This window comes from Salmo trutta, chromosome 1 (genome assembly GCF_901001165.1).
Source record: "Salmo trutta chromosome 1, fSalTru1.1, whole genome shotgun sequence".
Classification (NCBI taxonomy): Eukaryota; Metazoa; Chordata; class Actinopteri; order Salmoniformes; family Salmonidae; genus Salmo; species Salmo trutta.
In genome coordinates, this window is record NC_042957.1 from 66,123,251 (window position 1) to 66,149,959 (window position 26,709).

The 26,709-nt window shown below is 46.3% G+C and overlaps 1 protein-coding gene across 2 annotated transcripts in view; it reads right to left on the reverse strand.

The window, feature by feature from the left end:
• The window catches only part of pitpnc1a (phosphatidylinositol transfer protein cytoplasmic 1a), a 111,508-nt gene that overhangs the window by 6,037 nt on the left and 78,762 nt on the right, over positions 1-26,709 (reverse strand). The window contains exons 4-7 of one of the 2 annotated variants that reach the window (XM_029771779.1): positions 22,466-22,473; positions 19,447-19,518; positions 10,159-10,257; positions 1,663-1,818 (exon numbers count right to left, since the gene is read on the reverse strand). In XM_029771779.1, coding sequence (XP_029627639.1) covers positions 1,663-1,818; positions 10,159-10,257; positions 19,447-19,518; positions 22,466-22,473 — 335 coding nt within the window. The remainder of the gene's footprint in view (positions 1-1,662; positions 1,819-10,158; positions 10,258-19,446; positions 19,519-22,465; positions 22,474-26,709) is intronic. The other variant, XM_029771788.1, reaches the window with a different exon arrangement.

Consider the following 26,709-nt stretch of genomic DNA (forward strand, 5'->3'; position numbering starts at 1 on the left):
GACAGGTGAGTCAGAGAGGAAAGGAAGTTAGAAGACTTAGCGAGAGGACAGGTGAGTCAGAGAGGAAAGGAAGTTAGAAGACTTAGTGAGAGGACAGGTGAGTCAGAGAGGAAAGGAAGTTAGAAGACTTAGTGAGAGGACAGGTGAGTCAGAGAGGAAAGGAAGTTAGAAGACTTAGCGAGAGGACAGGTGAGTCAGAGAGGAAAGGAAGTTAGAAGACTTAGCGAGAGGACAGGTGAGTCAGAGAGGAAAGGAAGTTAGAAGAATTAGTGAGAGGACAGGTGAGTCAGAGAGGAAAGGAAGTTAGAAGAATTAGTGAGAGGACAGGTGAGTCAGAGAGGAAAGGAAGTTAGAAGAATTAGTGAGAGGACAGGTGAGTCAGAGAGGAAAGGAAGTTAGAAGACTTAGCGAGAGGACAGGTGAGTCAGAGAGGAAAGGAAGTTAGAAGACTTAGCGAGAGGACAGGTGAGTCAGAGAGGAAAGAAAGTTAGAAGACTTAGTGAGAGGACAGGTGTGTCAGAGAGGAAAGGAAGTTAGAAGACTTAGTGAGAGGACAGGTGTGTCAGAGAGGAAAGGAAGTTAGAAGACTTAGTGAGAGGACAGGTGAGTCAGAGAGGAAAGGAAGTTAGAAGACAGTGAGAGGACAGGTGTGTCAGAGAGGAAAGGAAGTTAGAAGACAGTGAGAGGACAGGTGAGTCAGAGAGGAAAGGAAGTTAGAAGACAGTGAGAGGACAAGTGAGTCAGAGAGGAAAGGAAGTTAGAAGACAGTGAGAGGACAGGTGAGTCAGAGAGGAAAGGAAGTTAGAAGACTTAGTGAGAGGACAGGTGAGTCAGAGAGGAAAGGAAGTTAGAAGACTTAGTGAGAGGACAGGTGAGTCAGAGAGGAAAGGAAGTTAGAAGACTTAGTGAGAGGACAGGTGAGTCAGAGAGGAAAGGAAGTTAGAAGACAGTGAGAGGACAGGTGAGTCAGAGAGGAAAGGAAGTTAGAAGACTTAGTGAGAGGACAGGTGAGTCAGAGAGGAAAGGAAGTTAGAAGACTTAGTGAGAGGACAGGTGAGTCAGAGAGGAAAGGAAGTTAGAAGACTTAGTGAGAGGACAGGTGAGTCAGAGAGGAAAGGAAGTTAGAAGACAGTGAGAGGACAGGTGAGTCAGAGAGGAAAGGAAGTTAGAAGACTTAGTGAGAGGACAGGTGAGTCAGAGAGGAAAGGAAGTTAGAAGACTTAGTGAGAGGACAGGTGAGTCAGAGAGGATGAACTTTAAGAGTTGTTCTCTGTCTTTCTTCCACTCCTCCACCAGTTAATGTTAGCCATGTGTGTCCCTGTATAAGTAATGCTGTGTGTGTGATGTCAGGGAAAGAGACCCTCAGGCAAGGAGAGGGACAACTCAGAGGGGGAACAGGGGTATAGGTAGGGGTGGAGGGGGCTAAATTGAATTGAAGGGAGAGGAAATGGATGGCTGACCAAGTTATATTGGGAGAGGGCAAGAAGTGAAGAACGCCAGTGTGTTTTTGCCTGTGTGTCCCTGTCTGTGTGTGTGTGTGTGTGTGTGTGTGTGTGTGTGTGTGTGTGTGTGTGTGTGTGTGTGTGTGTGTGTGTGTGTGTGTGTGTGTGTGTGTGTGTGTGTGTGGATACAGAAATGGTGGGTGGACATAACTGGACTGACCTTGTGTACAAACTGCTCCACCCGTGTCTGAAGACCCCACACCTCGAACTTGACTGTCACCAGTTTGTAGGAGCACATGATGGGTTCCTGGTTGTCGATCCAGCCCTCCTGTAGAACACCCCGGTCTGTCTTCTCTGATTTAAAGTACCGCAAGTCCTACAGGGAACCATGGAAACACAGTATGGACAGTATTAAAGCTACAGTCCGGGATTGGTACATCCAACGTTGGACTTCTTTTGACATGGTGACACTGAAGAATATATCTTTCACATACCTCATGAGCTTAGTGCCACTGTGTCACCTCATTGTTATGTCTCTATACAGGAATGCAATTCAATTCCGACCCAATGAGTTTTGCAGTAAACATCCTGACAAGTATGAATGAACGATGTTTTTTCTTTGTCCAGCAGCCCAGCAGAATGGATGGTAGGTACCAGGTGGGTACAAGTCTCATGGAGAGCTCAGCCTGGAGCAGCCCGCTGGGGGGGGGGGGGGGGGGGGGTTCTCGTTACAAACAGTACCCATTACGCATGAATTAATCACACTTCCCTGGGGGCTCATTATACTGTAATGTTCATTAGCAAGGTCAGGTGTCTCAGTGTTGGGATGGTGAGAAGGGATGCGTCTCACACACACACACACACGTACACACACACGTACACACACACGTACACACACACGTACACACACACACACACACACACACACACACACACACACACACACACACACACACACACACACACACACACACACACGCTGTGCACAGGAGGAGAAACTTGAAGGCATTTTACGTGATTGCAGATGAGACGCGTGATAAAGTTAGGTTAGGTTGGGTCAAAGGTGTGTGGGGGGTGTTTCATGATCATGTGACCTTACCAGGAGAGAACTCTGGGCCCTTGTTATGGAGTAAGGACTAGATGGTATACAGAATTGACTTTATGTAGCAGGTTAGGAGAACTTACGCAGCAGGATAGGACAATTAACCTAGCAGGTTAGGAGAACTTACGCAGCAGGATAGGACAATTAACCTAGCAGGTTAGGAGAACTTACGCAGCAGGATAGGATAATTAACCTAGCAGGTTAGGAGAACTTACGCAGCAGGATACGATAATGAACCTAGCAGGTTAGGAGAATTTACGGAGCAGGATAGGACAATTAACCTCGCAGGTTAGGAGAACTTACGCAGCAAGATAGGATAATTAACCTAGCAGGTTAGGAGAACATACGCAGCAGGATACGATAATTAACCTAGCAGGTTAGGAGAACTTACGCAGCAGGATACAATAATTAACCTAGCAGGTTAGGAGAACATACGGAGCAGGGTAGGATAATAACCTAGCAGGTTAGGATAATTTACACAGCAGGACAGGATAATTAACCTAGCAGGTTAGGAGCATTAGGTTAAGGTTAGGACAACGGTTAGGTTTAGGGTTAGTGGAAATGCTACAATTCTCCCCGAAACGACTAACAAATTTAGATGTTGACGATTTATGCGTCAATTTCGTCAGTAGCTGCATACGGCCTAGCCACAAACTAGTTATGGCCTAGAACCTAGAGTATTTTTTTTATGTTGGCAGGAAAACCTCTGTGCTTTGAGCACATTACCAAGTTATACAGTTGAAGTTGGAAGTTTACATACACTTAGGTTGGAGTCATAAAAACAAGTTTTTTAACCACTCCACAAATTTCTTGTTAACAAACTATAGTTTTGGCAAGTCGGTTAGGACATTGGAGGGCCAGTAGGAGGGACTCCTTCCTCTGGTCTAAAAAATATCCCAATGCCCCGCCCTGTGTAGGGTGCCGTCTTTCAGATGGGACGTTAAACGGGTGTCCTGACTCTATGAGGTCACTAAAGATCCCATTGCACTTATCGTAACAGAAGGGGTGTTAACCCTGGTGTCCTGGCTAAATTCCCAATCTGGCCCTCATACCATCATGGCCACCTAATCATCCCCAGCTTACAATTGGCTCATTCATCCCCCTCCTCTCCCCTGTAACTATTCCCCAGGTTGTTGCTGTAAATGAGAATGTGTTCTCAGTTAACTTACCTGGTAAAATAACGGTAAAATAAAAATAAAATAAATAAATAAACATCGACTTTGTGCTTGACACGTAATTTTTCCAACAATTGTTTACAGACAGATTATTTCACTTATAATTCACTCTATCACAATTCCAGTGGGTCAGAAGTTTACATATACTAAGATGACTGTGCCTTTAAACAGCTTGGAAAATTCCAGAAAATGATGTCATGGCTTTAGAAGCTTCTGATAGGCTAATTGACATCATTTGAGTAAATTGGAGGTGTACCTGTGGATGTATTTCAAGGCCTACCTTCAAACTCAGTGCCTCTTTGCTTGACATCATGGGAAAATCAAAAGAAATCAGCCAAGTCCTCAGAAAACAATTGTTGACCTCCACAAGTCTGGTTCATCCTTGGGAGCAATTTCCAAACGGCTGAATATATCACGTTCATCTGTACAAACAATAGTACACAAGTATAAACACCATGGGAGCATGCAGCCGTCATACCGCTCAGGAAGGAGACGCATTCTGTCTCTTAGAGATGAACATACTTTGGTGCCAAAAGTACAAATCAATCCCAGAACAACAGCAAAGGACCTTGTGAAGATGCTGGAGGAAACAGGAACAAAAATATCTATATCCACAGTAAAACGAGTCCTATATCGACATAACCTGAAAGTCCGCTCAGCAAGGAAGAAGCCACTGCTCCAAAACCACCATAAAAAAAGCCAGACTACGGTTTGCAACTGCACATGCGGACAAAGAATGTACTTTTTGGAGAAATGTCCTCTGGTCTGATGAAACAGAAATATAACTGTTTGGCTGTTTGGAGGAAAAAGGGAGGCTTGCAAGCCAAAGAACACCATCCCAACCGTGAAGCACGGGGGTGGCAGCATCATGTTGTGGGGGTGCTTTGCTGCAGGAGGGACTGGTGCACTTCACAAAATAGATGGCATCATGAGGATGGAAAATTATGTGGATATATTGAAGCAACATCTCAAGACATCAGTCAGGAAGTTAAAGCTTGGTCGCAAATAGGTCTTCCAAATGGACAATGACCCCAAGCATACTTCCAAAGTTGTGGCAAAATGGCTTAAGGACAACAAAGTCAAGGCATTGGAGTGGCCATCACAAAGCCCTGACCTCAATCCTATAGAAAATTTGTGAGCAGAACTGAAAAAGCGTGTGTGAGCAAGGAGGCCTACAAACCTGACTCAGTTACACCAGCTCTGTCAGGAGGAATGGGCCAAAATTCACCTAACATATTGTGGGAAGCTTGTGGAAGGCTACCTGAAACGTTTGACCCAAGTTAAACAATTTAATGGCAATGCTACCAAATACTAATTGAGTGTATGTAAACTTCTGACCCACTGGGAATGTGATGAAAGCAATAAAAGCTGAATTAAATAATTCTCTCTACTATAATTCTGACATTTCACATTCTTAAAATAAAGTGATGATCCTAACTGACCTAAGACAGGGAATTTTTACTAGGATTGAATGTCAGCAATTGTGAAAAACTGAGTTTAAATGTATTTGGCTAAGGTGTATGTAACCTTCCGACTTCAACTGTATATCATTGTTCTGGTATAATGTGAAATAGGTCTGAATTAGGGTTGCAAAATTCCAGCAACTTTCCCAAAATTCCCAGGTTTCTGTAATTCCTGGTTGGAATATTACAATTTATTTGTTTATTCCCTCCTGATTCCAGGATTATTCCAAACAGGATTTCTGGAAAATCTGAGAATTTGGAGCCCTAGTTTAATGTAATAGTATGACCATCTGTCAAAATCATCTCTTTGTATGTACATTTGAACAATGCCAGGTGAAACGTTACTGCAGTTGGCAACATATGAGACTAAGTCCATGCTCTCCTGAACACAGCAGGTATCAGGGATCTAAAAATGGCTCAGATCAAATCAAATATACTTAAATAGGCTGGTTGACATTATATTGTATTCCAGGAAAAAGCATGTGGTGGCTAGGGCATCAATTCCCATTCTCTGGTCAAACATAAAAGACAGATCCATTGCTGTCCCCCTGACTCTAATAACAGACATGGTATAAACACCCCCCCCCCCCCTCCACCACACACACACACACACACACACACACACACACACACACACACACACACACACACACACACACACACACACACACACACACGTATGGAGAGGCAGAGAGCCAGTTGGTGATCAGAGGAGTGAGAAGCTGTAAGAGGCTGTTTGAGGAAGATAACACCATGTATTCCTCCATCCCTCCACCCCCTTCTCTCCATCCACCCCTACATCAACCCTCCCTGGGGCTTGTGAAGAGCGAAGAATGGAACGTGACGGAGAGCAGGGATACAGCAGTGAACATGGTAAATGGCAGCCATGACCAGCTAGAGGTCTCTCTATCTGATGAAACTAGCAGCTAGCTGACCCTCAGGGCTGAGAGGAGAGATATGACCAGCTAGAGGTCTCTCTATCTGATGAAACTAGCAGCTAGCTGACCCTCAGGGCTGAGAGGAGAGATATGACCAGCTAGAGGTCTCTCTATCTGATGAAACTAGCAGCTAGCTGACCCTCAGGGCTGAGAGGGGAGATATGACCAGCTAGAGGTCTCTCTATCTGATGAAACTAGCAGCTAGCTGACCCTCAGGGCTGAGAGGAGAGATATGACCAGCTAGAGGTCTCTCTCTCTGATGAAACTAGCAGCTAGCTGACCCTCAGGACTGAGAGGAGAGATATGACCAGCTAGAGGTCTCTCTCTCTGATGAAACTAGCAGCTAGCTGACCCTCAGGGCTGAGAGGAGAGATATGACCAGCTAGAGGTCTCTCTCTCTGATGAAACTAGCAGCTAGCTGACCCTCAGGACTGAGAGGAGAGATATGACCAGCTAGAGGTCTCTCTATCTGATGAAACTAGCAGCTAGCTGACCCTCAGGGCTGAGAGGAGAGATATGACCAGCTAGAGGTCTCTATCTGATGAAACTAGCAGCTAGCTGACCCTCAGGGCTGAGAGGAGAGATATGACCAGCTAGAGGTCTCTCTATCTGATGAAACTAGCAGCTAGCTGACCCTCAGGGCTGAGAGGAGATATGACCAGCTAGAGGTCTCTCTCTCTGATGAAACTAGCAGCTAGCTGACCCTCAGGACTGAGAGGAGAGATATGACCAGCTAGAGGTCTCTCTATCTGATGAAACTAGCAGCTAGCTGACTCTCAGGGCTGAGAGGGGAGATATGACCAGCTAGAGGTCTCTCTATCTGATGAAACTAGCAGCTAGCTGACCCTCAGGGCTGAGAGGAGAGATATGACCAGCTAGAGGTCTCTCTCTGATGAAACTAGCAGCTAGCTGACCCTCAGGGCTGAGAGGAGAGATATGACCAGCTAGAGGTCTCTCTCTCTGATGAAACTAGCAGCTAGCTGACACTCAGGATTGAGAGGAGAGATATGACCAGCTAGAGGTCTCTCTATCTGATGAAACTAGCAGGTAGCTGACCCTCAGGGCTGAGAGGGGAGATATGACCAGCTAGAGGTCTCTCTATCTGATGAAACTAGCAGCTAGCTGACCCTCAGGGCTGAGAGGAGAGATATGACCAGCTAGAGGTCTCTCTATCTGATGAAACTAGCAGCTAGCTGACCCTCAGGGCTGAGAGGAGAGATATGACCAGCTAGAGGTCTCTCTCTCTGATGAAACTAGCAGCTAGCTGACCCTCAGGGCTGAGAAGAGAGATATGACCAGCTAGAGGTCTCTCTATCTGATGAAACTAGCAGCTAGCTGACCCTCAGGGCTGAGAGGAGAGATATGACCAGCTAGAGGTCTCTCTCTCTGATGAAACTAGCAGCTAGCTGACCCTCAGGGCTGAGAGGAGAGATATGACCAGCTAGAGGTCTCTCTCTCTCTGATGAAACTAGCAGCTAGCTGACCCTCAGGGCTGAGAGGAGAGATATGACCAGCTAGAGGTCTCTCTCTCTGATGAAACTAGCAGCTAGCTGACCCTCAGGGCTGAGAGGAGAGATATGACCAGCTAGAGGTCTCTCTCTCTCTGATGAAACTAGCAGCTAGCTGACCCTCAGGGCTGAGAGGAGAGATATGACCAGCTAGAGGTCTCTCTCTCTGATGAAACTAGCAGCTAGCTGACCCTCAGGGCTGAGAGGAGAGATATGACCAGCTAGAGGTCTCTCTATCTGATGAAACTAGCAGCTAGCTGACCCTCAGGGCTGAGACGGGAGATATGACCAGCTAGAGGTCTCTCTATCTGATGAAACTAGCAGCTAGCTGACCCTCAGGGCTGAGAGGAGAGATATGACCAGCTAGAGGTCTCTCTCTCTGATGAAACTAGCAGCTAGCTGACCCTCAGGACTGAGAGGAGAGATATGACCAGCTAAAGGTCTCTCTATCTGATGAAACTAGCAGCTAGCTGACTCTCAGGGCTGAGAGGGGAGATATGACCAGCTAGCTAGAGGTCTCTCTATCTGATGAAACTAGCAGCTAGCTGACCCTCAGGGCTGAGAGGAGAGATATGACCAGCTAGAGGTCTCTCTCTCTGATGAAACTAGCAGCTAGCTGACCCTCAGGGCTGAGAGGAGAGATATGACCAGCTAGAGGTCTCTCTCTCTGCTGAAACTAGCAGCTAGCTGACCCTCAGGGCTGAGAGGAGAGATATGACCAGCTAGAGGTCTCTCTCTCTCTCTGATGAAACTAGCAGCTAGCTGACCCTCAGGACTGAGAGGAGAGATATGACCAGCTAGAGGTCTCTCTATCTGATGAAACTAGCAGCTAGCTGACCCTCAGGGCTGAGAGGGGAGATATGACCAGCTAGAGGTCTCTCTCTCTGATGAAACTAGCAGCTAGCTGACCCTCAGGGCTGAGAGGGGAGATATGACCAGCTAGAGGTCTCTCTCGCTGATGAAACTAGCAGCTAGCTGACCCTCAGGGCTGAGAGGAGAGATATGACCAGCTAGAGGTCTCTCTCTCTGATGAAACTAGCAGCTAGCTGACCCTCAGGGCTGAGAGGGGAGATATGACCAGCTAGAGGTCTCTCTATCTGATGAAACTAGCAGCTAGCTGACCCTCAGGGCTGAGAGGAGAGATATGACCAGCTAGAGGTCTCTCTATCTGATGAAACTAGCAGCTAGCTGACCCTCAGGGCTGAGAGGAGAGATATGACCAGCTAGAGGTCTCTCTATCTGATGAAACTAGCAGCTAGCTGACCCTCAGGGCTGAGAGGAGAGATATGACCAGCTAGAGGTCTCTCTATCTGATGAAACTAGCAGCTAGCTGACCCTCAGGGCTGAGAGGAGAGATATGACCAGCTAGAGGTCTCTCTCTGTCTGATGAAACTAGCAGCTAGCTGACCCTCAGGACTGAGAGGAGAGATATGACCAGCTAGAGGTCTCTCTATCTGATGAAACTAGCAGCTAGCTGACCCTCAGGGCTGAGAGGGGAGATATGACCAGCTAGAGGTCTCTCTCTCTGATGAAACTAGCAGCTAGCTGACCCTCAGGGCTGAGAGGAGAGATATGACCAGCTAGAGGTCTCTCTCTCTGATGAAACTAGCAGCTAGCTGACCCTCAGGACTGAGAGGAGAGATATGACCAGCTAGAGGTCTCTCTATCTGATGAAACTAGCAGCTAGCTGACCCTCAGGGCTGAGAGGAGAGATATGACCAGCTAGAGGTCTCTCTATCTGATGAAACTAGCAGCTAGCTGACCCTCAGGGCTGAGAGGAGATATGACCAGCTAGAGGTCTCTCTCTCTGATGAAACTAGCAGCTAGCTGACCCTCAGGGCTGAGAGGAGAGATATGACCAGCCAGAGGTCTCTCTCTCTGATGAAACTAGCAGCTAGCTGACCCTCAGGGCTGAGAGGGGAGATATGACCAGCTAGAGGTCTCTCTGTCTGATGAAACTAGCAGCTAGCTGACCCTCAGGGCTGAGAGGAGAGATATGACCAGCTAGAGGTCTCTCTCTGATGAAACTAGCAGCTAGCTGACCCTCAGGGCTGAGAGTACAATGAGCAAATGAGATATGAGAGAAATAGGGATTTGTATACACTCTTAGAAAAAAGGATTCCAAAAGGGTTCTTCGGCTGTCCCCATAGGAGAACCCTTTTTGGTTCTAGGTAGAAGGGTTCAACCTGGAACCAAAGTAGTTCTTGGAACCAAAAAAGGGTTCTTCAAAGGGTTCTCCTATGTGGTCAGCCAAAGAACCCTTTTAGGTTCTAGATAGTGCAGTTTTTCTAATACTGTATTCTCTTAGATATTCTGTTATCACCCTCTTACACTTTTTCTGACTTTGTGAAACGACCAGGTTTCTAGCACCGAAAGTTCACTCCCCCCCCCCCCACCCACACACACACTCCCCCACTCCTTCCAAAAAGTATTGGAAAACGATGGCAAATTGTGACTGTCGATGTCCACTGCTGCTGAAACAGTGACTTGGGATTCCTAACCCTTGTCTTCTAACCTTTGACCTCCTCACCTCAGACTCCTTGTAGTAGCGCTCTGGGATCTCGTCGTAGGCGATATCCACTAAGCACACCTCTATTTCCTCCTCCCCTTTGGGCTCGCTGTCAAAGATCTGAGGGATAGAGAACAAGAGATGGGCATGTCATTTTAGAGAAAGAGAGAGAGAGAGAAAGAGAGAGAGAGAACATAATCAACTGTTCTCCAAGTCTAAGATGTAGGGACACCCATGATGAGGACGTTGTATTTCAGCTATGTAGATATCAGTGATCATTTGAGTGAAGCTTAATGAACGGTAATTCCCACAGCAGCCACTAGGTGGAGCTCTGATGTTTCGGTAAATTGAGAGAGCGAGCACTGCATGATACTGATCGGCCAGAGCTGCCAATCATATAGAGAATCACATTGTTTGAAGGGGGAAAGCGAGGCTTTTAACAGTTATGAATGCTTTACTCCTTTCCCCATTAAAGCCATTAGACCTCGTCAGGTGACAGGTGCTTTCGCCAGGAGGATACATTTAGCTAATTTAGCAGGGAGAAAGAAACAGGAGACAGAGCTGGTGCAGTAATAACCTCTTTGAAATAGTTGAATAATCTGGACAAAAATCCATCCATTACTGACATCAATGTATATTCATCTACCAACCTTTGCATGATAAGTAGACTGGGAGGATGAAAAACGGAACTGAGTAATGATGTCTTTGAGAGTAGAGGAAGTAAGCCTTGGGAAATTGAGGCATTGATGGGATGAATTTAAAATTCAGCAAATACATACTTTAGTCTCAGGAATGAAGTCAGGGTCGTGTTCATTTTGCACCAAACACAAGAAAATCAGCTGAAACAGGGAGGGATTACCTGGAAATGTCCAATAAGAAACTTTTATATTCTTTTGTCTATAGCAAAATGTTTTAAAACGGTTTCCGTTATGTCCTAATGAACACGACCCAGGACAGACAGGATCATTTTTATTATATGACATAATGTAAATGTTGTGGAACGGTAATGTGAATGTGTCCCCCACCAGGAAATGAGGTTCAGTGGTGAGAGGAACAAGAAGCAACAGTCCCTGTTTAAAGGACTGTATCAGACACGCAGACAGACACACAATATCTCCCTATATCTTATTTCCTTTCTATCTTGCTCCCCCTTCTCTCCTTTCTCTGGTTGTCTGAATATCAGTCCTTCATACTGTAGGGAATTCAAATCTGTAGCCAAGGAGCTGTAGGCAATCATCCCTTTCTCCCTGACACACCAACTCTCCCAAAAAGAAGATGCAGCAGGTGAATGTGGCTGGAAACAACTGTTGTCCGCATCTCAAATGGCACCCTATTGCCTATGCAGTGCAGGGCTCTGGTCAAAAGTAGTGCACTACTTAGGGAATAGATTGTCATTTGAGATGCAGATATGTAACAGAGTAAGACCTTGGTGTACTATGGATGTCCTTGACATGTCCTTCAAACCAGAAGAAGAGTAAACCCATTGTGTAACATTAAGCAATGGGCATCCGATAGCAAGCCCAACCAAGATGCAGACAACAGTTGTTTCCAGCCGCGTTCAGCTGCTGCATCTTCTTTTTGGGAGAGTTGGTGTGTCAGGGAGAAAGGGATGATTGCCTACAGCTCCTTGTAGGCCTGGGTCCTATCACAGAGGTATACGATATAAACTCTCCTATCACAGAGGTATACGATATAAACTCTCCTATCACAGAGGTATATGATATAAACTCTCCTATCACAGAGGTATATGATATAAACTCTCCTATCACAGAGGTATACGATATAAACTCTCCTATCACAGAGGTATACGATATAAACTCTCCTATCACAGAGGTATACGATATAAACTCTCCTAACACAGAGGTATACGATATAAACTCTCCTATCACAGAGGTATATGATATAAACTCTCCTATCACAGAGGTATACGATATAAACTCTCCTAACACAGAGGTATATGATATAAACTCTCCTATCACAGAGGTATACGATATAAACTCTCCTATCACAGAGGTATATGATATAAACTCTCCTAACACAGAGGTATACGATATAAACTCTCCTAACACAGAGGTATACGATATAAACTCTCCTATCACAGAGGTATACGATATAAACTCTCCTATCACAGAGGTATACGATATAAACTCTCCTATCACAGAGGTATACAATATAAACTCTCCTAACACAGAGGTATACGATATAAACTCTCCTATCACAGAGGTATATGATATAAACTCTCCTATCACAGAGGTATACGATATAAACTCTCCTATCACAGAGGTATACGATATAAACTCTCCTATCACAGAGGTATACGATATAAACTCTCCTATCACAGAGGTATACGATATAAACTCTCCTATCACAGAGGTATATGATATAAACTCTCCTAACACAGAGGTATATGATATAAACTCTCCTATCACAGAGGTATACGATATAAACTCTCCTATCACAGAGGTATACGATATAAACTCTCCTATCACAGAGGTATATGATATAAACTCTCCTATCACAGAGGTATACGATATAAACTCTCCTATCACAGAGGTATATGATATAAACTCTCCTAACACAGAGGTATATGATATAAACTCTCCTATCACAGAGGTATACGATATAAACTCTCCTATCACAGAGGTATATGATATAAACTCTCCTAACACAGAGGTATACGATATAAACTCTCCTATCACAGAGGTATACGATATAAACTCTCCTATCACAGAGGTATATGATATAAACTCTCCTAACACAGAGGTATACGATATAAACTCTCCTAACACAGAGGTATACGATATAAACTCTCCTATCACAGAGGTATACGATATAAACTCTCCTATCACAGAGGTATACGATATAAACTCTCCTATCACAGAGGTATATGATATAAACTCTCCTAACACAGAGGTATATGATATAAACTCTCCTATCACAGAGGTATATGATATAAACTCTCCTAACACAGAGGTATACGATATAAACTCTCCTATCACAGAGGTATACGATATAAACTCTCCTATCACAGAGGTATATGATATAAACTCTCCTAACACAGAGGTATACGATATAAACTCTCCTATCACAGAGGTATACGATATAAACTCTCCTATCACAGAGGTATACGATATAAACTCTCCTATCACAGAGGTATATGATATAAACTCTCCTAACACAGAGGTATATGATATAAACTCTCCTATCACAGAGGTATACGATATAAACTCTCCTATCACAGAGGTATATGATATAAACTCTCCTATCACAGAGGTATACGATATAAACTCTCCTATCACAGAGGTATATGATATAAACTCTCCTAACACAGAGGTATATGATATAAACTCTCCTATCACAGAGGTATACGATATAAACTCTCCTATCACAGAGGTATACGATATAAACTCTCCTATCACAGAGGTATATGATATAAACTCTCCTATCACAGAGGTATACAATATAAAAAGGATGAAAGGAAAAAGAGAATTGAAAGGGAGGATGTATGTAGAGAGATGGGAATGGTAGAAACGATCAACCACCACACACCGCCTTTACCCCACAGTTATCCATATTTTTTTACCTTTATTTAACTAGGAAAGTCAGTTAAGAACAAATTCTTATTTACAATGACAGCCTAGGAACAGTGGGTTAACTGCCTTGTTCAGGGGCAGAATGGCAGATTTCTACCTTGTCAGCTCAGGGATTCAATCTAGCAACCTTTCGGTTAATGGCCCAACGCTCTAACCACTAGGCTACCTGCCGCTCCAATGCATAAATCCATATCCAACTTGATCTGATATGCTCCAAATTGAAAGGCTGGAGAAAGAACCACTTACACTTGACTTGGAGGCCTGGGCCCATATTCATAAAGCCTCTCAGAGTTGGAGTGCTGATCTAGGATCAATTTTGACTTTTATGAATTAGATCACATGAACAAGGGGGACCTGATCCTAGACCAGCACTCCTACTAAAGATGCTTTATGAATATGGGCCCTGAAGCCCATAGACTGAATAGTAATCTCATTGATCTTAGTGAGGGAGAGGCTAGCCAATGAAATAAACGTGCATTCTGATGAGTTGGCTGGGGAAATTAGCAGGCCATTGTGAATATATTAGACCAGTGTCCTTATTCATCCCAGCATCCCTCTGTTCTGACTCCACCCACTCGTTTAGAAGTGAGAGACAGAAAAAGATGAGACTGAATGTTGTATGTGGCATTCAAGTGCATACACATGACCCCTCACAGACACACACCATGACCCCTCACAGACACACACCATGACCCCTCACAGACACACACCATGACCACTCACAGACACACACCATGACCCCTCACAGACACACACCATATCCCCTCACAGACACACACCATGACCACACACAGACACACACCATGACCCCTCACTGACACACACCATGACCACTCACAGACACACACCATGACCCCTCACAGACACACACCATGACCCCTCACAGACACACAACATGACCACTCACAGATACACACCATGACCATGCACAGACACACACCATGACCCCTCACAGACACACACCATGACCACTCACAGACACACAACATGACCACTCACAGACACACAACATGACCATGCACTGACACACACCACTCACAGACACACACCATGACCACTCACAGACACACACCATGACCACTCACAGACACACACCATGACCCCTCACAGACACACAAAATGACCACTCACAGACACACAACATGACCACTCACAGATACACACCATGACCATGCACAGACACACACCATGACCACTCACAGACACACACCATGACAACTCACAGACACACACCATGACCACTCACAGACACACACCATGACCACTCACAGACACACACCATGACTACTCACAGACACACACCATGACCACTCACAGACACACACCATGACCACTCACAGACACACACCATGACCACTCACAGACACACACCATGACCACTCACAGACACACAACATGACCACTCAGACACACACCATGACCATGCACTGACACACACCACTCACAGACACACACCATGACCATGCACTGACACACACCACTCACAGACACACACCATGACCACTCACAGACACACACCATGACCCCTCACAGACACACAACATGACCACTCACAGACACACACCATGACCCCTCACAGACACACACCATGACCACTCACAGACACACAACATGACCACTCACAGACACACAACATGACCACTCACAGACACACACCATGACCACTCACAGACACACACCATGACCACTCACAGACACACACCATGACCACTCACAGACACACACCATGACCCCTCACAGACACACAACATGACCACTCACAGACACACACCATGACCACTCAGAGACACACACCATGACCCCTCACAGACACACAACATGACCACTCACAGACACACACCATGACCACTCAGAGACACACACCATGACCCCTCACAGACACACAACATGACCACTCACAGACACACAACATGACCACTCACAGATACACACCATGACCATGCACAGACACACACCATGACCACTCACAGACACACACCATGACCACTCACAGACACACACCATGACAACTCACAGACACACAACATGACCACTCACAGACACACACCATGACTACTCACAGACACACACCATGACCACTCACAGACACACACCATGACCCCTCACAGACACACACCATGACCACTTACAGACACACACCATTACGACTCACAGACACACAACATGACCACTCACAGTCACACACCATGACCATGCACTGACACACACCACTCACAGACACCCACCATGACCACTCACAGACACACACCATGACCCCTCACAGACACACAACATGACCACTCACAGACACACACCATGACCCCTCACAGACACACACCATGACCACTCACTCACAGACACACAACATGACATCTCACAGACACACACCATGACCATGCACTGACACACACCACTCACAGACACACACCATGACCACTCACAGACACACACCATGACCACTCACAGACACACACCATGACCACTCAGAGACACACACCATGACCCCTCACAGACACACAACATGACCACTCACAGATACACACCATTACCATGCACAGACACACACCATAACCACTCACAGACACACACCATAACCACTCACAGACACACACCATGACAACTCACAGACACACACCATGACCACTCACAGACACACACCATGACCACTCACAGACACACACCATGACCACTCACAGACACACACCATGACCACTCACAGACACACACCATGACCACTCACAGACACACACCATGACCACTCACAGACACACAACATGACCACTCAGACACACACCATGACCATGCACTGACACACACCACTCACAGACACACACCATGACCATGCACTGACACACACCACTCACAGACACACACCATGACCACTCACAGACACACACCATGACCCCTCACAGACACACAACATGACCACTCACAGACACACACCATGACCACTCACAGACACACACCATGACCACTCACAGACACACACCATGACCACTCACAGACACACACCATGACCCCTCACAGACACACAACATGACCACTCACAGACACACACCATGACCACTCAGAGACACACACCATGACCCCTCACAGACACACAACATGACCACTCACAGACACACACCATGACCACTCAGAGACACACACCATGACCCCTCACAGACACACAACATGACCACTCACAGACACACAACATGACCACTCACAGATACACACCATGACCATGCACAGACACACACCATGACCACTCACAGACACACACCATGACCACTCACAGACACACACCATGACAACTCACAGACACACAACATGACCACTCACAGACACACACCATGACTACTCACAGACACACACCATGACCACTCACAGACACACACCATGACCACTCACAGACACACACCATGACCACTCACAGACACACACCATTACGACTCACAGACACACAACATGACCACTCACAGTCACACACCATGACCATGCACTGACACACACCACTCACAGACACCCACCATGACCACTCACAGACACACACCATGACCCCTCACAGACACACAACATGACCACTCACAGACACACACCATGACCCCTCACAGACACACACCATGACCACTCACAGACACACAACATGACCACTCACAGACACACACCATGACCATGCACTGACACACACCACTCACAGACACACACCATGACCACTCACAGACACACACCATGACCACTCACAGACACACACCATGACCACTCAGAGACACACACCATGACCCCTCACAGACACACAACATGACCACTCACAGATACACACCATTACCATGCACAGACACACACCATGACCACTCACAGACACACACCATAACCACTCACAGACACACACCATGACCACTCACAGACACACAACATGACCACTCACAGACACACAACATGACCACTCACAGATACACACCATGACCACGCACAGACACACACCATGACCATGCACAGACACACACCATGACCACTCACAGACACACACCATGACCACTCACAGACACACAACATGACCACTCACAGACACACACCATGACTACTCACAGACACACACCATGACCACTCACAGACACACACCATGACCACTCACAGACACACACCATGACCACTCACAGACACACACCATGACCACTCAGACACACAACATGACCACTCACAGTCACACAACATGACCACTCACAGACACACACCATGACCCCTCACAGACACACACCATGACCACTCACAGACACACAACATGACCACTCACAGACACACAACATGACCACTCACAGACACACACCATGACCATGCACTGACACACACCACTCACAGACACACACCATGACCACTCACAGACACACACCATGACCATTCACAGACACACACCATGACCACTCAGAGACACACACCATGACCACTCAGAGACACACAACATGACCACTCACAGATACACACCATGACCATGCACAGACACACACCATGACCACTCACAGACACACACCATGACCACTCACAGACACACACCATGACCACTCACAGACACACAACATGACCACTCACAGACACACACCATGACTACTCACAGACACACACCATGACCACTCACAGACACACACCATGACCACTCACAGACACACACCATGACCACTCACAGACACACACCATGACCACTCACAGACACACAACATGACCACTCACAGACACACACCATTACCATGCACTGACACACACCACTCACAGACACACACCATGACCACTCACAGACACACACCATGATCCCTCACAGACACACACCATGACCACTCACAGACACACACCATGACCACTCACAGACACACACCATGACCACTCACAGACACACACCATGACCACTCACAGACACACAACATGACCACTCACAGACACACACCATGACCATGCACTGACACACACCCCTCACAGACACACACCATGACCACTCACAGACACACAACATGACCACTCACAGACACACACCATGACCATGCACTGACACACACCACTCACAGACACACACCATGACCACTCACAGACACACACCATGACCCCTCACAGACACACAACATGACCACTCACAGACACACACCATGACCCCTCACAGACACACACCATGACCACTCACAGACACACAACATGACCACTCACAGACACACACCATGACCACTCACAGACACACACCATGAACACTCACAGACACACACCATGACCACTCACAGACACACAACATGACCACTCACAGACACACACCATTACCATGCACTGACACACACCACTCACAGACACACACCATGACCACTCACAGACACACACCATGACCCCTCACAGACACACACCATGACCACTCACAGACACACACCATGACCACTCACAGACACACACCATGACCACTCACAGACACACAACATGACCACTCATAGACACACACCATGACCACTCACAGACACACAACATGACCACTCACAGACACACACCATGACCATGCACTGACACACACCCCTCACAGACACACACCATGACCACTCACAGACACACAACATGACCACTCACAGACACACACCATGACCATGCACAGACACACACCACTCACAGACACACATCACGACCAGTCACATATACACACCATGACCACTCACACACACCATGACCCCTCACACACACCATGACCCCTCACAGACACACACCATAACCATGCACAGACAACCATACTGACATTGTCATTGCTGCCTTTGTTGTCCTCATACTTGGTCTCTATGTGAATGGAGAACTTTGGCAGAAAGGAACACTAGAGAAGAGGAGAGAACAGCAGGAGATTACACACAGAATAGAGACACATTAAGACAATATTTTGACTTGGTATGTCTCAGTCCCAAATAGTAATAATGATTATACCTTCCTCCACATGGCCCCATGGTTAGTCAACTATCACTCATATGTTCCTCCCCGTCCCCCCATGGTTAGTCAACTATCACTCATTCCTTACTCTACATCCCCCCTTGGCTAGTCAACTATCCCCCCTTGGCTAGTCAACTATCACTCCCCCCTTGGCTAGTCAACTATTCCTCCCCGTCCCCCTAGGATAGTCAACTATCACTCATACCTTCCTCCCCGTCCCCCCATGGTTAGTCAACTATCACTCATACCTTCCTCCCCGTCCCCCATGGTTAGTCAACTATCACTCATACCTTCCTCCCCGTCCCCCCATGGTTAGTCAACTATCACTCATACCTTCCTCCCCGTCCCCCCATGCTTAGTCAACTATCACTCATACCTTCCTCCCCGTCCCCCCATGGTTAGTCAACTATCACTCATACCTTCCTCCCCGTCCCCCCTAGGATAGTCAACTATCACTCATACCTTCCTCCCCGTCCCCCCTTGGCTAGTCAACTATCACTCATACCTTCCTCCCCATCCCCCCATGGCTAGTCAACTATCACTCATACCTTCCTCTCCGTCCCCCCATGGCTAGTCAACTATCACTCATACCTTCCTCTCCGCCCCCCCATGGCTAGTCAACTATCACTCATACCTTCCTCTCCGTCCCCCCATGATTAGTCAACTATCACTCATACCTTCCTCTCCGTCCCCCCATGGCTAGTCAACTATCACTCATACCTTCCTCTCCGTCCCCCCATGGTTAGTCAACTATCACTCATACCTTCCTCCCCGTCCCCCCTTGGCTAGTCAACTATCACTCATACCTTCCTCTCCGTCCCCCCATGGCTAGTCAACTATCACTCATACCTTCCTCCTCGTCCCCCCATGGTTAGTCAACTATCACTCATACCTTCCTCCCCGTCCCCCCATGGTTAGTCAACTATCACTCATACCTTCCTCCCCGTCCCCCCATGGTTAGTCAACTATCACTCATACCTTCCTCCCCGTCCCCCCCCATGGCTAGTCAACTATCACTCATACCTTCCTCCCCGTCCCCCCATGGTTAGTCAACTATCACTCATACCTTCCTCCCCGTCCCCCCATGGTTAGTCAACTATCACTCATACCTTCCTCTCCGTCCCCCCATGGCTAGTCAACTATCACTCATACCTTCCTCCCCGTCCCCCCATGGTTAGTCAACTATCACTCATATCTTCCTCCCCGTCCCCCCATGGTTAGTCAACTATCACTCATACCTTCCTCTCCGTCCCCCCATGGCTAGTCAACTATCGCTCATACCTTCCTCCCCGTCCCCCCATGGTTAGTCAACTATCACTCATACCTTCCTCCCCGTCCCCCATGGTTAGTCAACTATCATTCACACCTTCCTCCCCGTCCCCCCTTGGCTAGTCAATCATCAATCACACTGCTCTCACCATAGGCTTTGATTAGATTAACTCTTTAACACCTTAATTACAATAAAGGTCAATAGATCTCCAGTTACATAACGGTATGAGTGAGTGAGTGTGTTTCTGTACGTGTGTGTGTTCGTATGTGTCTTTAGAATAGAGAGAACGGGAAGGAATGAATAGGTTCACAGTGCAGCAGCATGGGGTGGGGCCCAGGCTATAGGCTTGCTGCAGGAGGTTGTGTGTGTGTGTGTGCGCGCGCTTTTCTAGAGCGAGGGTGTGTGTGTGTTCACCTTATCTTCATCTGAACCAACATTATCTTCAGCACATCCATCCCTTTTGTTTGTTTAAAATAACATCTCCTGTCCTACAAAACGGAGGCAGGAGACGCCTTCAATCCCTCCACTTCAACAGAGCTGTTTGGCATACTACACCCAATCTACTGACACAAGGTTAAGTGCATTGTGTAACCGAGCAGCTCTCCTTTAATAATTTCAGTAAAAGCCCATACATGAATGAGGTTGTGTCCCAAATACCATCATATTCCCTATGTAGAGCCCAGAGGACTCTGGTCAAAAGAAGTACAGTATATAGGGGAAAGGGTGCCATTTAGGACGCAGTCTGAGGTAGTAGAAAATAAATCCTCAATGGCTAAATATAGAACCAGAACAATAGATAAAGCTGTCTGTAAAACTCATTTAAATATTATAGGCTAATTAAATAATATTTCATATTGAAGTCCCTTTAATGACATGCAAAGCCTAATCAAATTGAGCTTGTTGCTTTACAGCAGAGTCTAAGCTATTAAGTGAACATATGGAATTGTTTTAAGATGGTCATACCAAGGATAATTTAGCTATTAGATTTGGAATTTAAGGACCCACACAGCATTGCCATGGCATTGTATTGCTGCTCTGTACATCTCTGAGTGTTGTCTGGGGGAACCATTCACTGATTCAAAACAGAGATGGAATTCCACAGGAATAAAAGGTTTCATACTCTTCTGTCCATCATCGGAGCACACACTCACCTAACCCCTGACTTCTGGCAGACTGCTCTGCATGTCTTCTGCTAGTTTCTTTATTTAACTAGACAGTTAAGAACCAATTCTTATTTACAATGACTGCCTACCCCCCCACCCCCCAGCCACAACCTCCCCAAACTCGGACGACACTGGGCCAATTGTGCACCGCCCTATGGGACTCCCGATCACGGCCGGTTGTGACACAGCCTGGGAACTAACCAGGGTCTGTAGTGACACTTCTAACACCGCAATGCAGTGCCTTAGATCGCTGCGCCACTCTGGAGGCGTAATGAGGAGAGTGTGTGTGTGTGTGTGTGTGTGTGTGTGTGTGTGTGTGTGTGTGTGTGTGTGTGTGTGTGTGTGTGTGTGTGTGTGTGTGTGTGTGTGTGTGTGTGTGTAAGGAACATCAGTGGGATACTCACAGTGTACTCTGCGTCACAGCAGGAGAAGAATCCAGGACAAGAGAGAGATGGAGAGAGAGAGTGAAAGAGGGGAGGGGGTTAAACAAGAGGAAAGAGAGAGAGAGAGAGAGAGAGAGAGAGAGAGAGAGAAAGATGGGAGGGAGTTAAACAAGAGGAGAGATGAGAGAGAGAGAAAGAGTGAGGGGGAGTGAAAGAGGGGAGGGCGTTTAACAAGAGGAGAGAGAGAGAGAAAGAGGAGTGAAACAAGAGAAGAGAGGGAGAGAGAGCATCATGTGTTAAGAGGACACCTGAGAAGGACAATAAGGAGCAGTGGGAGCTTGTTTTCTTTTAGAGCTCTCTAATAATATGACCCTCTCATCATGTCATCCTCCATCACTCCCTCCATCCCTCCCAACAAGTTATTGGGATTCTTCTCTCTGAGGAAGGGAATAGTGTGTGTTTTCGTGTGTGTGTGTGTGTGTGTGTGTGTGTGCGCGCGTGTGTGTGGTAGGGGGATGAAGCTGGGGAATATGTTGGGTCTGAACAGATATAGAAGGTTGAGAACAGATAGAGCTATTAGTCAGTCCAGTCCTAACTAGCCAGCCAGGACAAATAGTCCCTGTGCGGAGTACAGTACAGTCCATCACCTAGCTATAGACCATTATCACAATGTCTATCAGAGTACAGTACAGTCCATCACCTATCTATAGACCATTATCACAATGTCTATCAGAGAACAGTACAGTCCATCACCTATCTATAGACCATTATCACAATGTCTATCAGAGTACAGTACAGTCCATCACCTAGCTATAGACCATTATCACAATGTCTATCAGAGTACAGTACAGTCCATCACCTAGTTATAGACCATTATCACAATGTCTATCAGAGTACAGTACAGTCCATCACCTATCTATAGACCATTATCACAATGTCTATCAGAGTACAGTACAGTCCATCACCTAGCTATAGACCATTATCACAATGTCTATCAGAGTACAGTACAGTCCATCACCTAGTTATAGACCATTATCACAATGTCTATCAGAGTACAGTACAGTCCATCACCTATCTATAGACCATTATCACAATGTCTATCAGAGTACAGTACAGTCCATCACCTAGCTATAGACCATTATCACAATGTCTATCAGAGTACAGTACAGTCCATCACCTAGCTATAGACCATTATCACAATGTCTATCAGAGTACAGTACAGTCCATCACCTATCTATAGACCATTATTACAATGTCTATCAGAGTACAGTACAGTCCATCACCTAGCTATAGACCATTATCACAATGTCTATCAGAGTACAGTACAGTCCATGATTTGAATCCCCAAGCCGGCAAGGTGGAAAAATGTGCCGTTCTTCCCTTGAGTGAGGCAGTTAACCCCCAACAACAATTGCTCTTGGGCGCTGAAGACATGGATGTCGATTAAGGCAGCCCCCGCACCTCTCTAATTCAGAGGGCTTGGATTAAATGAGGAAGACACATTTGGGTTGAATGCATTCAGTTGTACAACTGACCAGGTATCCCCTTTTCTCCTTTCCATTATCAGACACACTGTACTGTCCTGTACTGCTCTTCCCCTCAGGGATAAGAGGGACCAGAACAGAGAGAGAGAGAGACTAATAGTGATTAGAGGTGTTACAGTGTAATGGTCCTAGGAGTGGTTACCTGTGATGGTGTAGGTAGTAGTGTAGAGGTGTTACAGTGTAATGGTCCTAGGAGTGGTTACCTGTGATGGTGTAGGTAGTAGTGTAGAGGTGTTACAGTGTAATGGTCCTAGGAGTGGTTACCTGTGATGGTGTAGGTAGTAGTGTAGAGGTGTTACAGTGTAATGGTCCTAGGAGTGGTTACCTGTGATGGTGTAGGTAGTAGTGTAGAGGTGTTACAGTGTAATGGTCCTAGGAGTGGTTACCTGTGATGGTGTACGTAGTAGTGTAGAGGTGTTACAGTGTAATGGTCCTAGTAGTGGTTACCTGTGATGGTGTAGGTAGTAGTGTAGAGGTGTTACAGTGTAATGGTCCTAGGAGTGGTTACCTGTGATGGTGTAGGTAGTAGTGTAGAGGTGTTACAGTGTAATGGTCCTAGTAGTGGTTACCTGTGATGGTGTAGGTAGTAGTGTAGAGGTGTTACAGTGTAATGGTCCTAGTAGTGGTTACCTGTGATGGTGTAGGTAGTAGTGTAGAGGTGTTACAGTGTAATGGTCCTAGGAGTGGTTACCTGTGATGGTGTAGGTAGTAGTGTAGAGGTGTTACAGTGTAATGGTCCTAGGAGTGGTTACCTGTGATGGTGTAGGTAGTAGTGTAGAGGTGTTACAGTGTAATGTCCTAGTAGTGGTTACCTGTGATGGTGTAGGTAGTAGTGTAGAGGTGTTACAGAGTAATGGTCCTAGGAGTGGTTACCTGTGATGGTGTAGGTAGTAGTGTAGAGGTGTTACAGAGTAATGGTCCTAGGAGTGGTTACCTGTGATGGTGTAGGTAGTAGTGTAGAGGTGTTACAGTGTAATGGTCCTAGGAGTGGTTACCTGTGATGGTGTAGGTAGTAGTGTAGAGGTGTTACAGTGTAATGGTCCTAGGAGTGGTTACCTGTGATGGTGTAGGTAGTAGTGTAGAGGTGTTACAGTGTAATGGTCCTAGGAGTGGTTACCTGTGATGGTGTAGGTAGTAGTGTAGAGGTGTTACAGTTTAATGGTCCTAGGAGTGGTTACCTATGATGGTGTAGGTAGTAGTGTAGAGGTGTTACAGTGTAATGGTCCTAGGAGTGGTTACCTGTGATGGTGTAGGTATTAGTGTAGAGGTGTTACAGTGTAATGGTCCTAGGAGTGGTTACCTATGATGGTGTAGGTAGTAGTGTAGAGGTGTTACAGTGTAATGGTCCTAGGAGTGGTTACCTGTGATGATGTAGGTAGTAGTGTAGAGGTGTTACAGTGTAATGGTCCTAGGAGTGGTTACCTGTTATGGTGTAGGTAGTAGTGTAGAGGTGTTACAGTGTAATGGTCCTAGTAGTGGTTACCTGTGATGGTGTAGGTAGTAGTGTAGAGGTGTTACAGTGTAATGGTCCTAGGAGTGGTTACCTGTGATGGTGTAGGTGGTAGTGTAGAGGTGTTACAGTGTAATGGTCCTAGGAGTGGTTACCTGTGATGGTGTAGGTGGTAGTGTAGAGGTGTTACAGTGTAATGGTCCTAGGAGTGGTTACCTGTGATGGTGTAGGTAGTAGTGTAGAGGTGTTACAGTGTAATGGTCCTAGGAGTGGTTACCTGTGATGGTGTAGGTAGTAGTGTAGAGGTGTTACAGTGTAATGGTCCTAGGAGTGGTTACCTGTGATGGTGTAGGTAGTAGTGTAGAGGTGTTACAGTGTAATGGTCCTAGGAGTGGTTACCTGTGATGGTGTAGGTAGTAGTGTAGAGGTGTTACAGTGTAATGTCCTAGTAGTGGTTACCTGTGATGGTGTAGGTAGTAGTGTAGAGGTGTTACAGTGTAATGGTCCTAGGAGTGGTTACCTGTGATGGTGTAGGTAGTAGTGTAGAGGTGTTACAGTGTAATGGTCCTAGTAGTGGTTACCTGTGATGGTGTAGGTAGTAGTGTAGAGGTGTTACAGTGTAATGGTCCTAGTAGTGGTTACCTGTGATGGTGTAGGTAGTAGTGTAGAGGTGTTACAGTGTAATGGTCCTAGGAGTGGTTACCTATGATGGTGTAGGTAGTAGTGTAGAGGTGTTACAGTGTAATGGTCCTAGGAGTGGTTACCTGTGATGGTGTAGGTAGTAGTGTAGAGGTGTTACAGTGTAATGTCCTAGTAGTGGTTACCTGTGATGGTGTAGGTAGTAGTGTAGAGGTGTTACAGAGTAATGGTCCTAGGAGTGGTTACCTGTGATGGTGTAGGTAGTAGTGTAGAGGTGTTACAGAGTAATGGTCCTAGGAGTGGTTACCTGTGATGGTGTAGGTAGTAGTGTAGAGGTGTTACAGTGTAATGGTCCTAGGAGTGGTTACCTGTGATGGTGTAGGTAGTAGTGTAGAGGTGTTACAGTGTAATGGTCCTAGGAGTGGTTACCTGTGATGGTGTAGGTAGTAGTGTAGAGGTGTTACAGTGTAATGGTCCTAGGAGTGGTTACCTGTGATGGTGTAGGTAGTAGTGTAGAGGTGTTACAGTTTAATGGTCCTAGGAGTGGTTACCTATGATGGTGTAGGTAGTAGTGTAGAGGTGTTACAGTGTAATGGTCCTAGGAGTGGTTACCTGTGATGGTGTAGGTATTA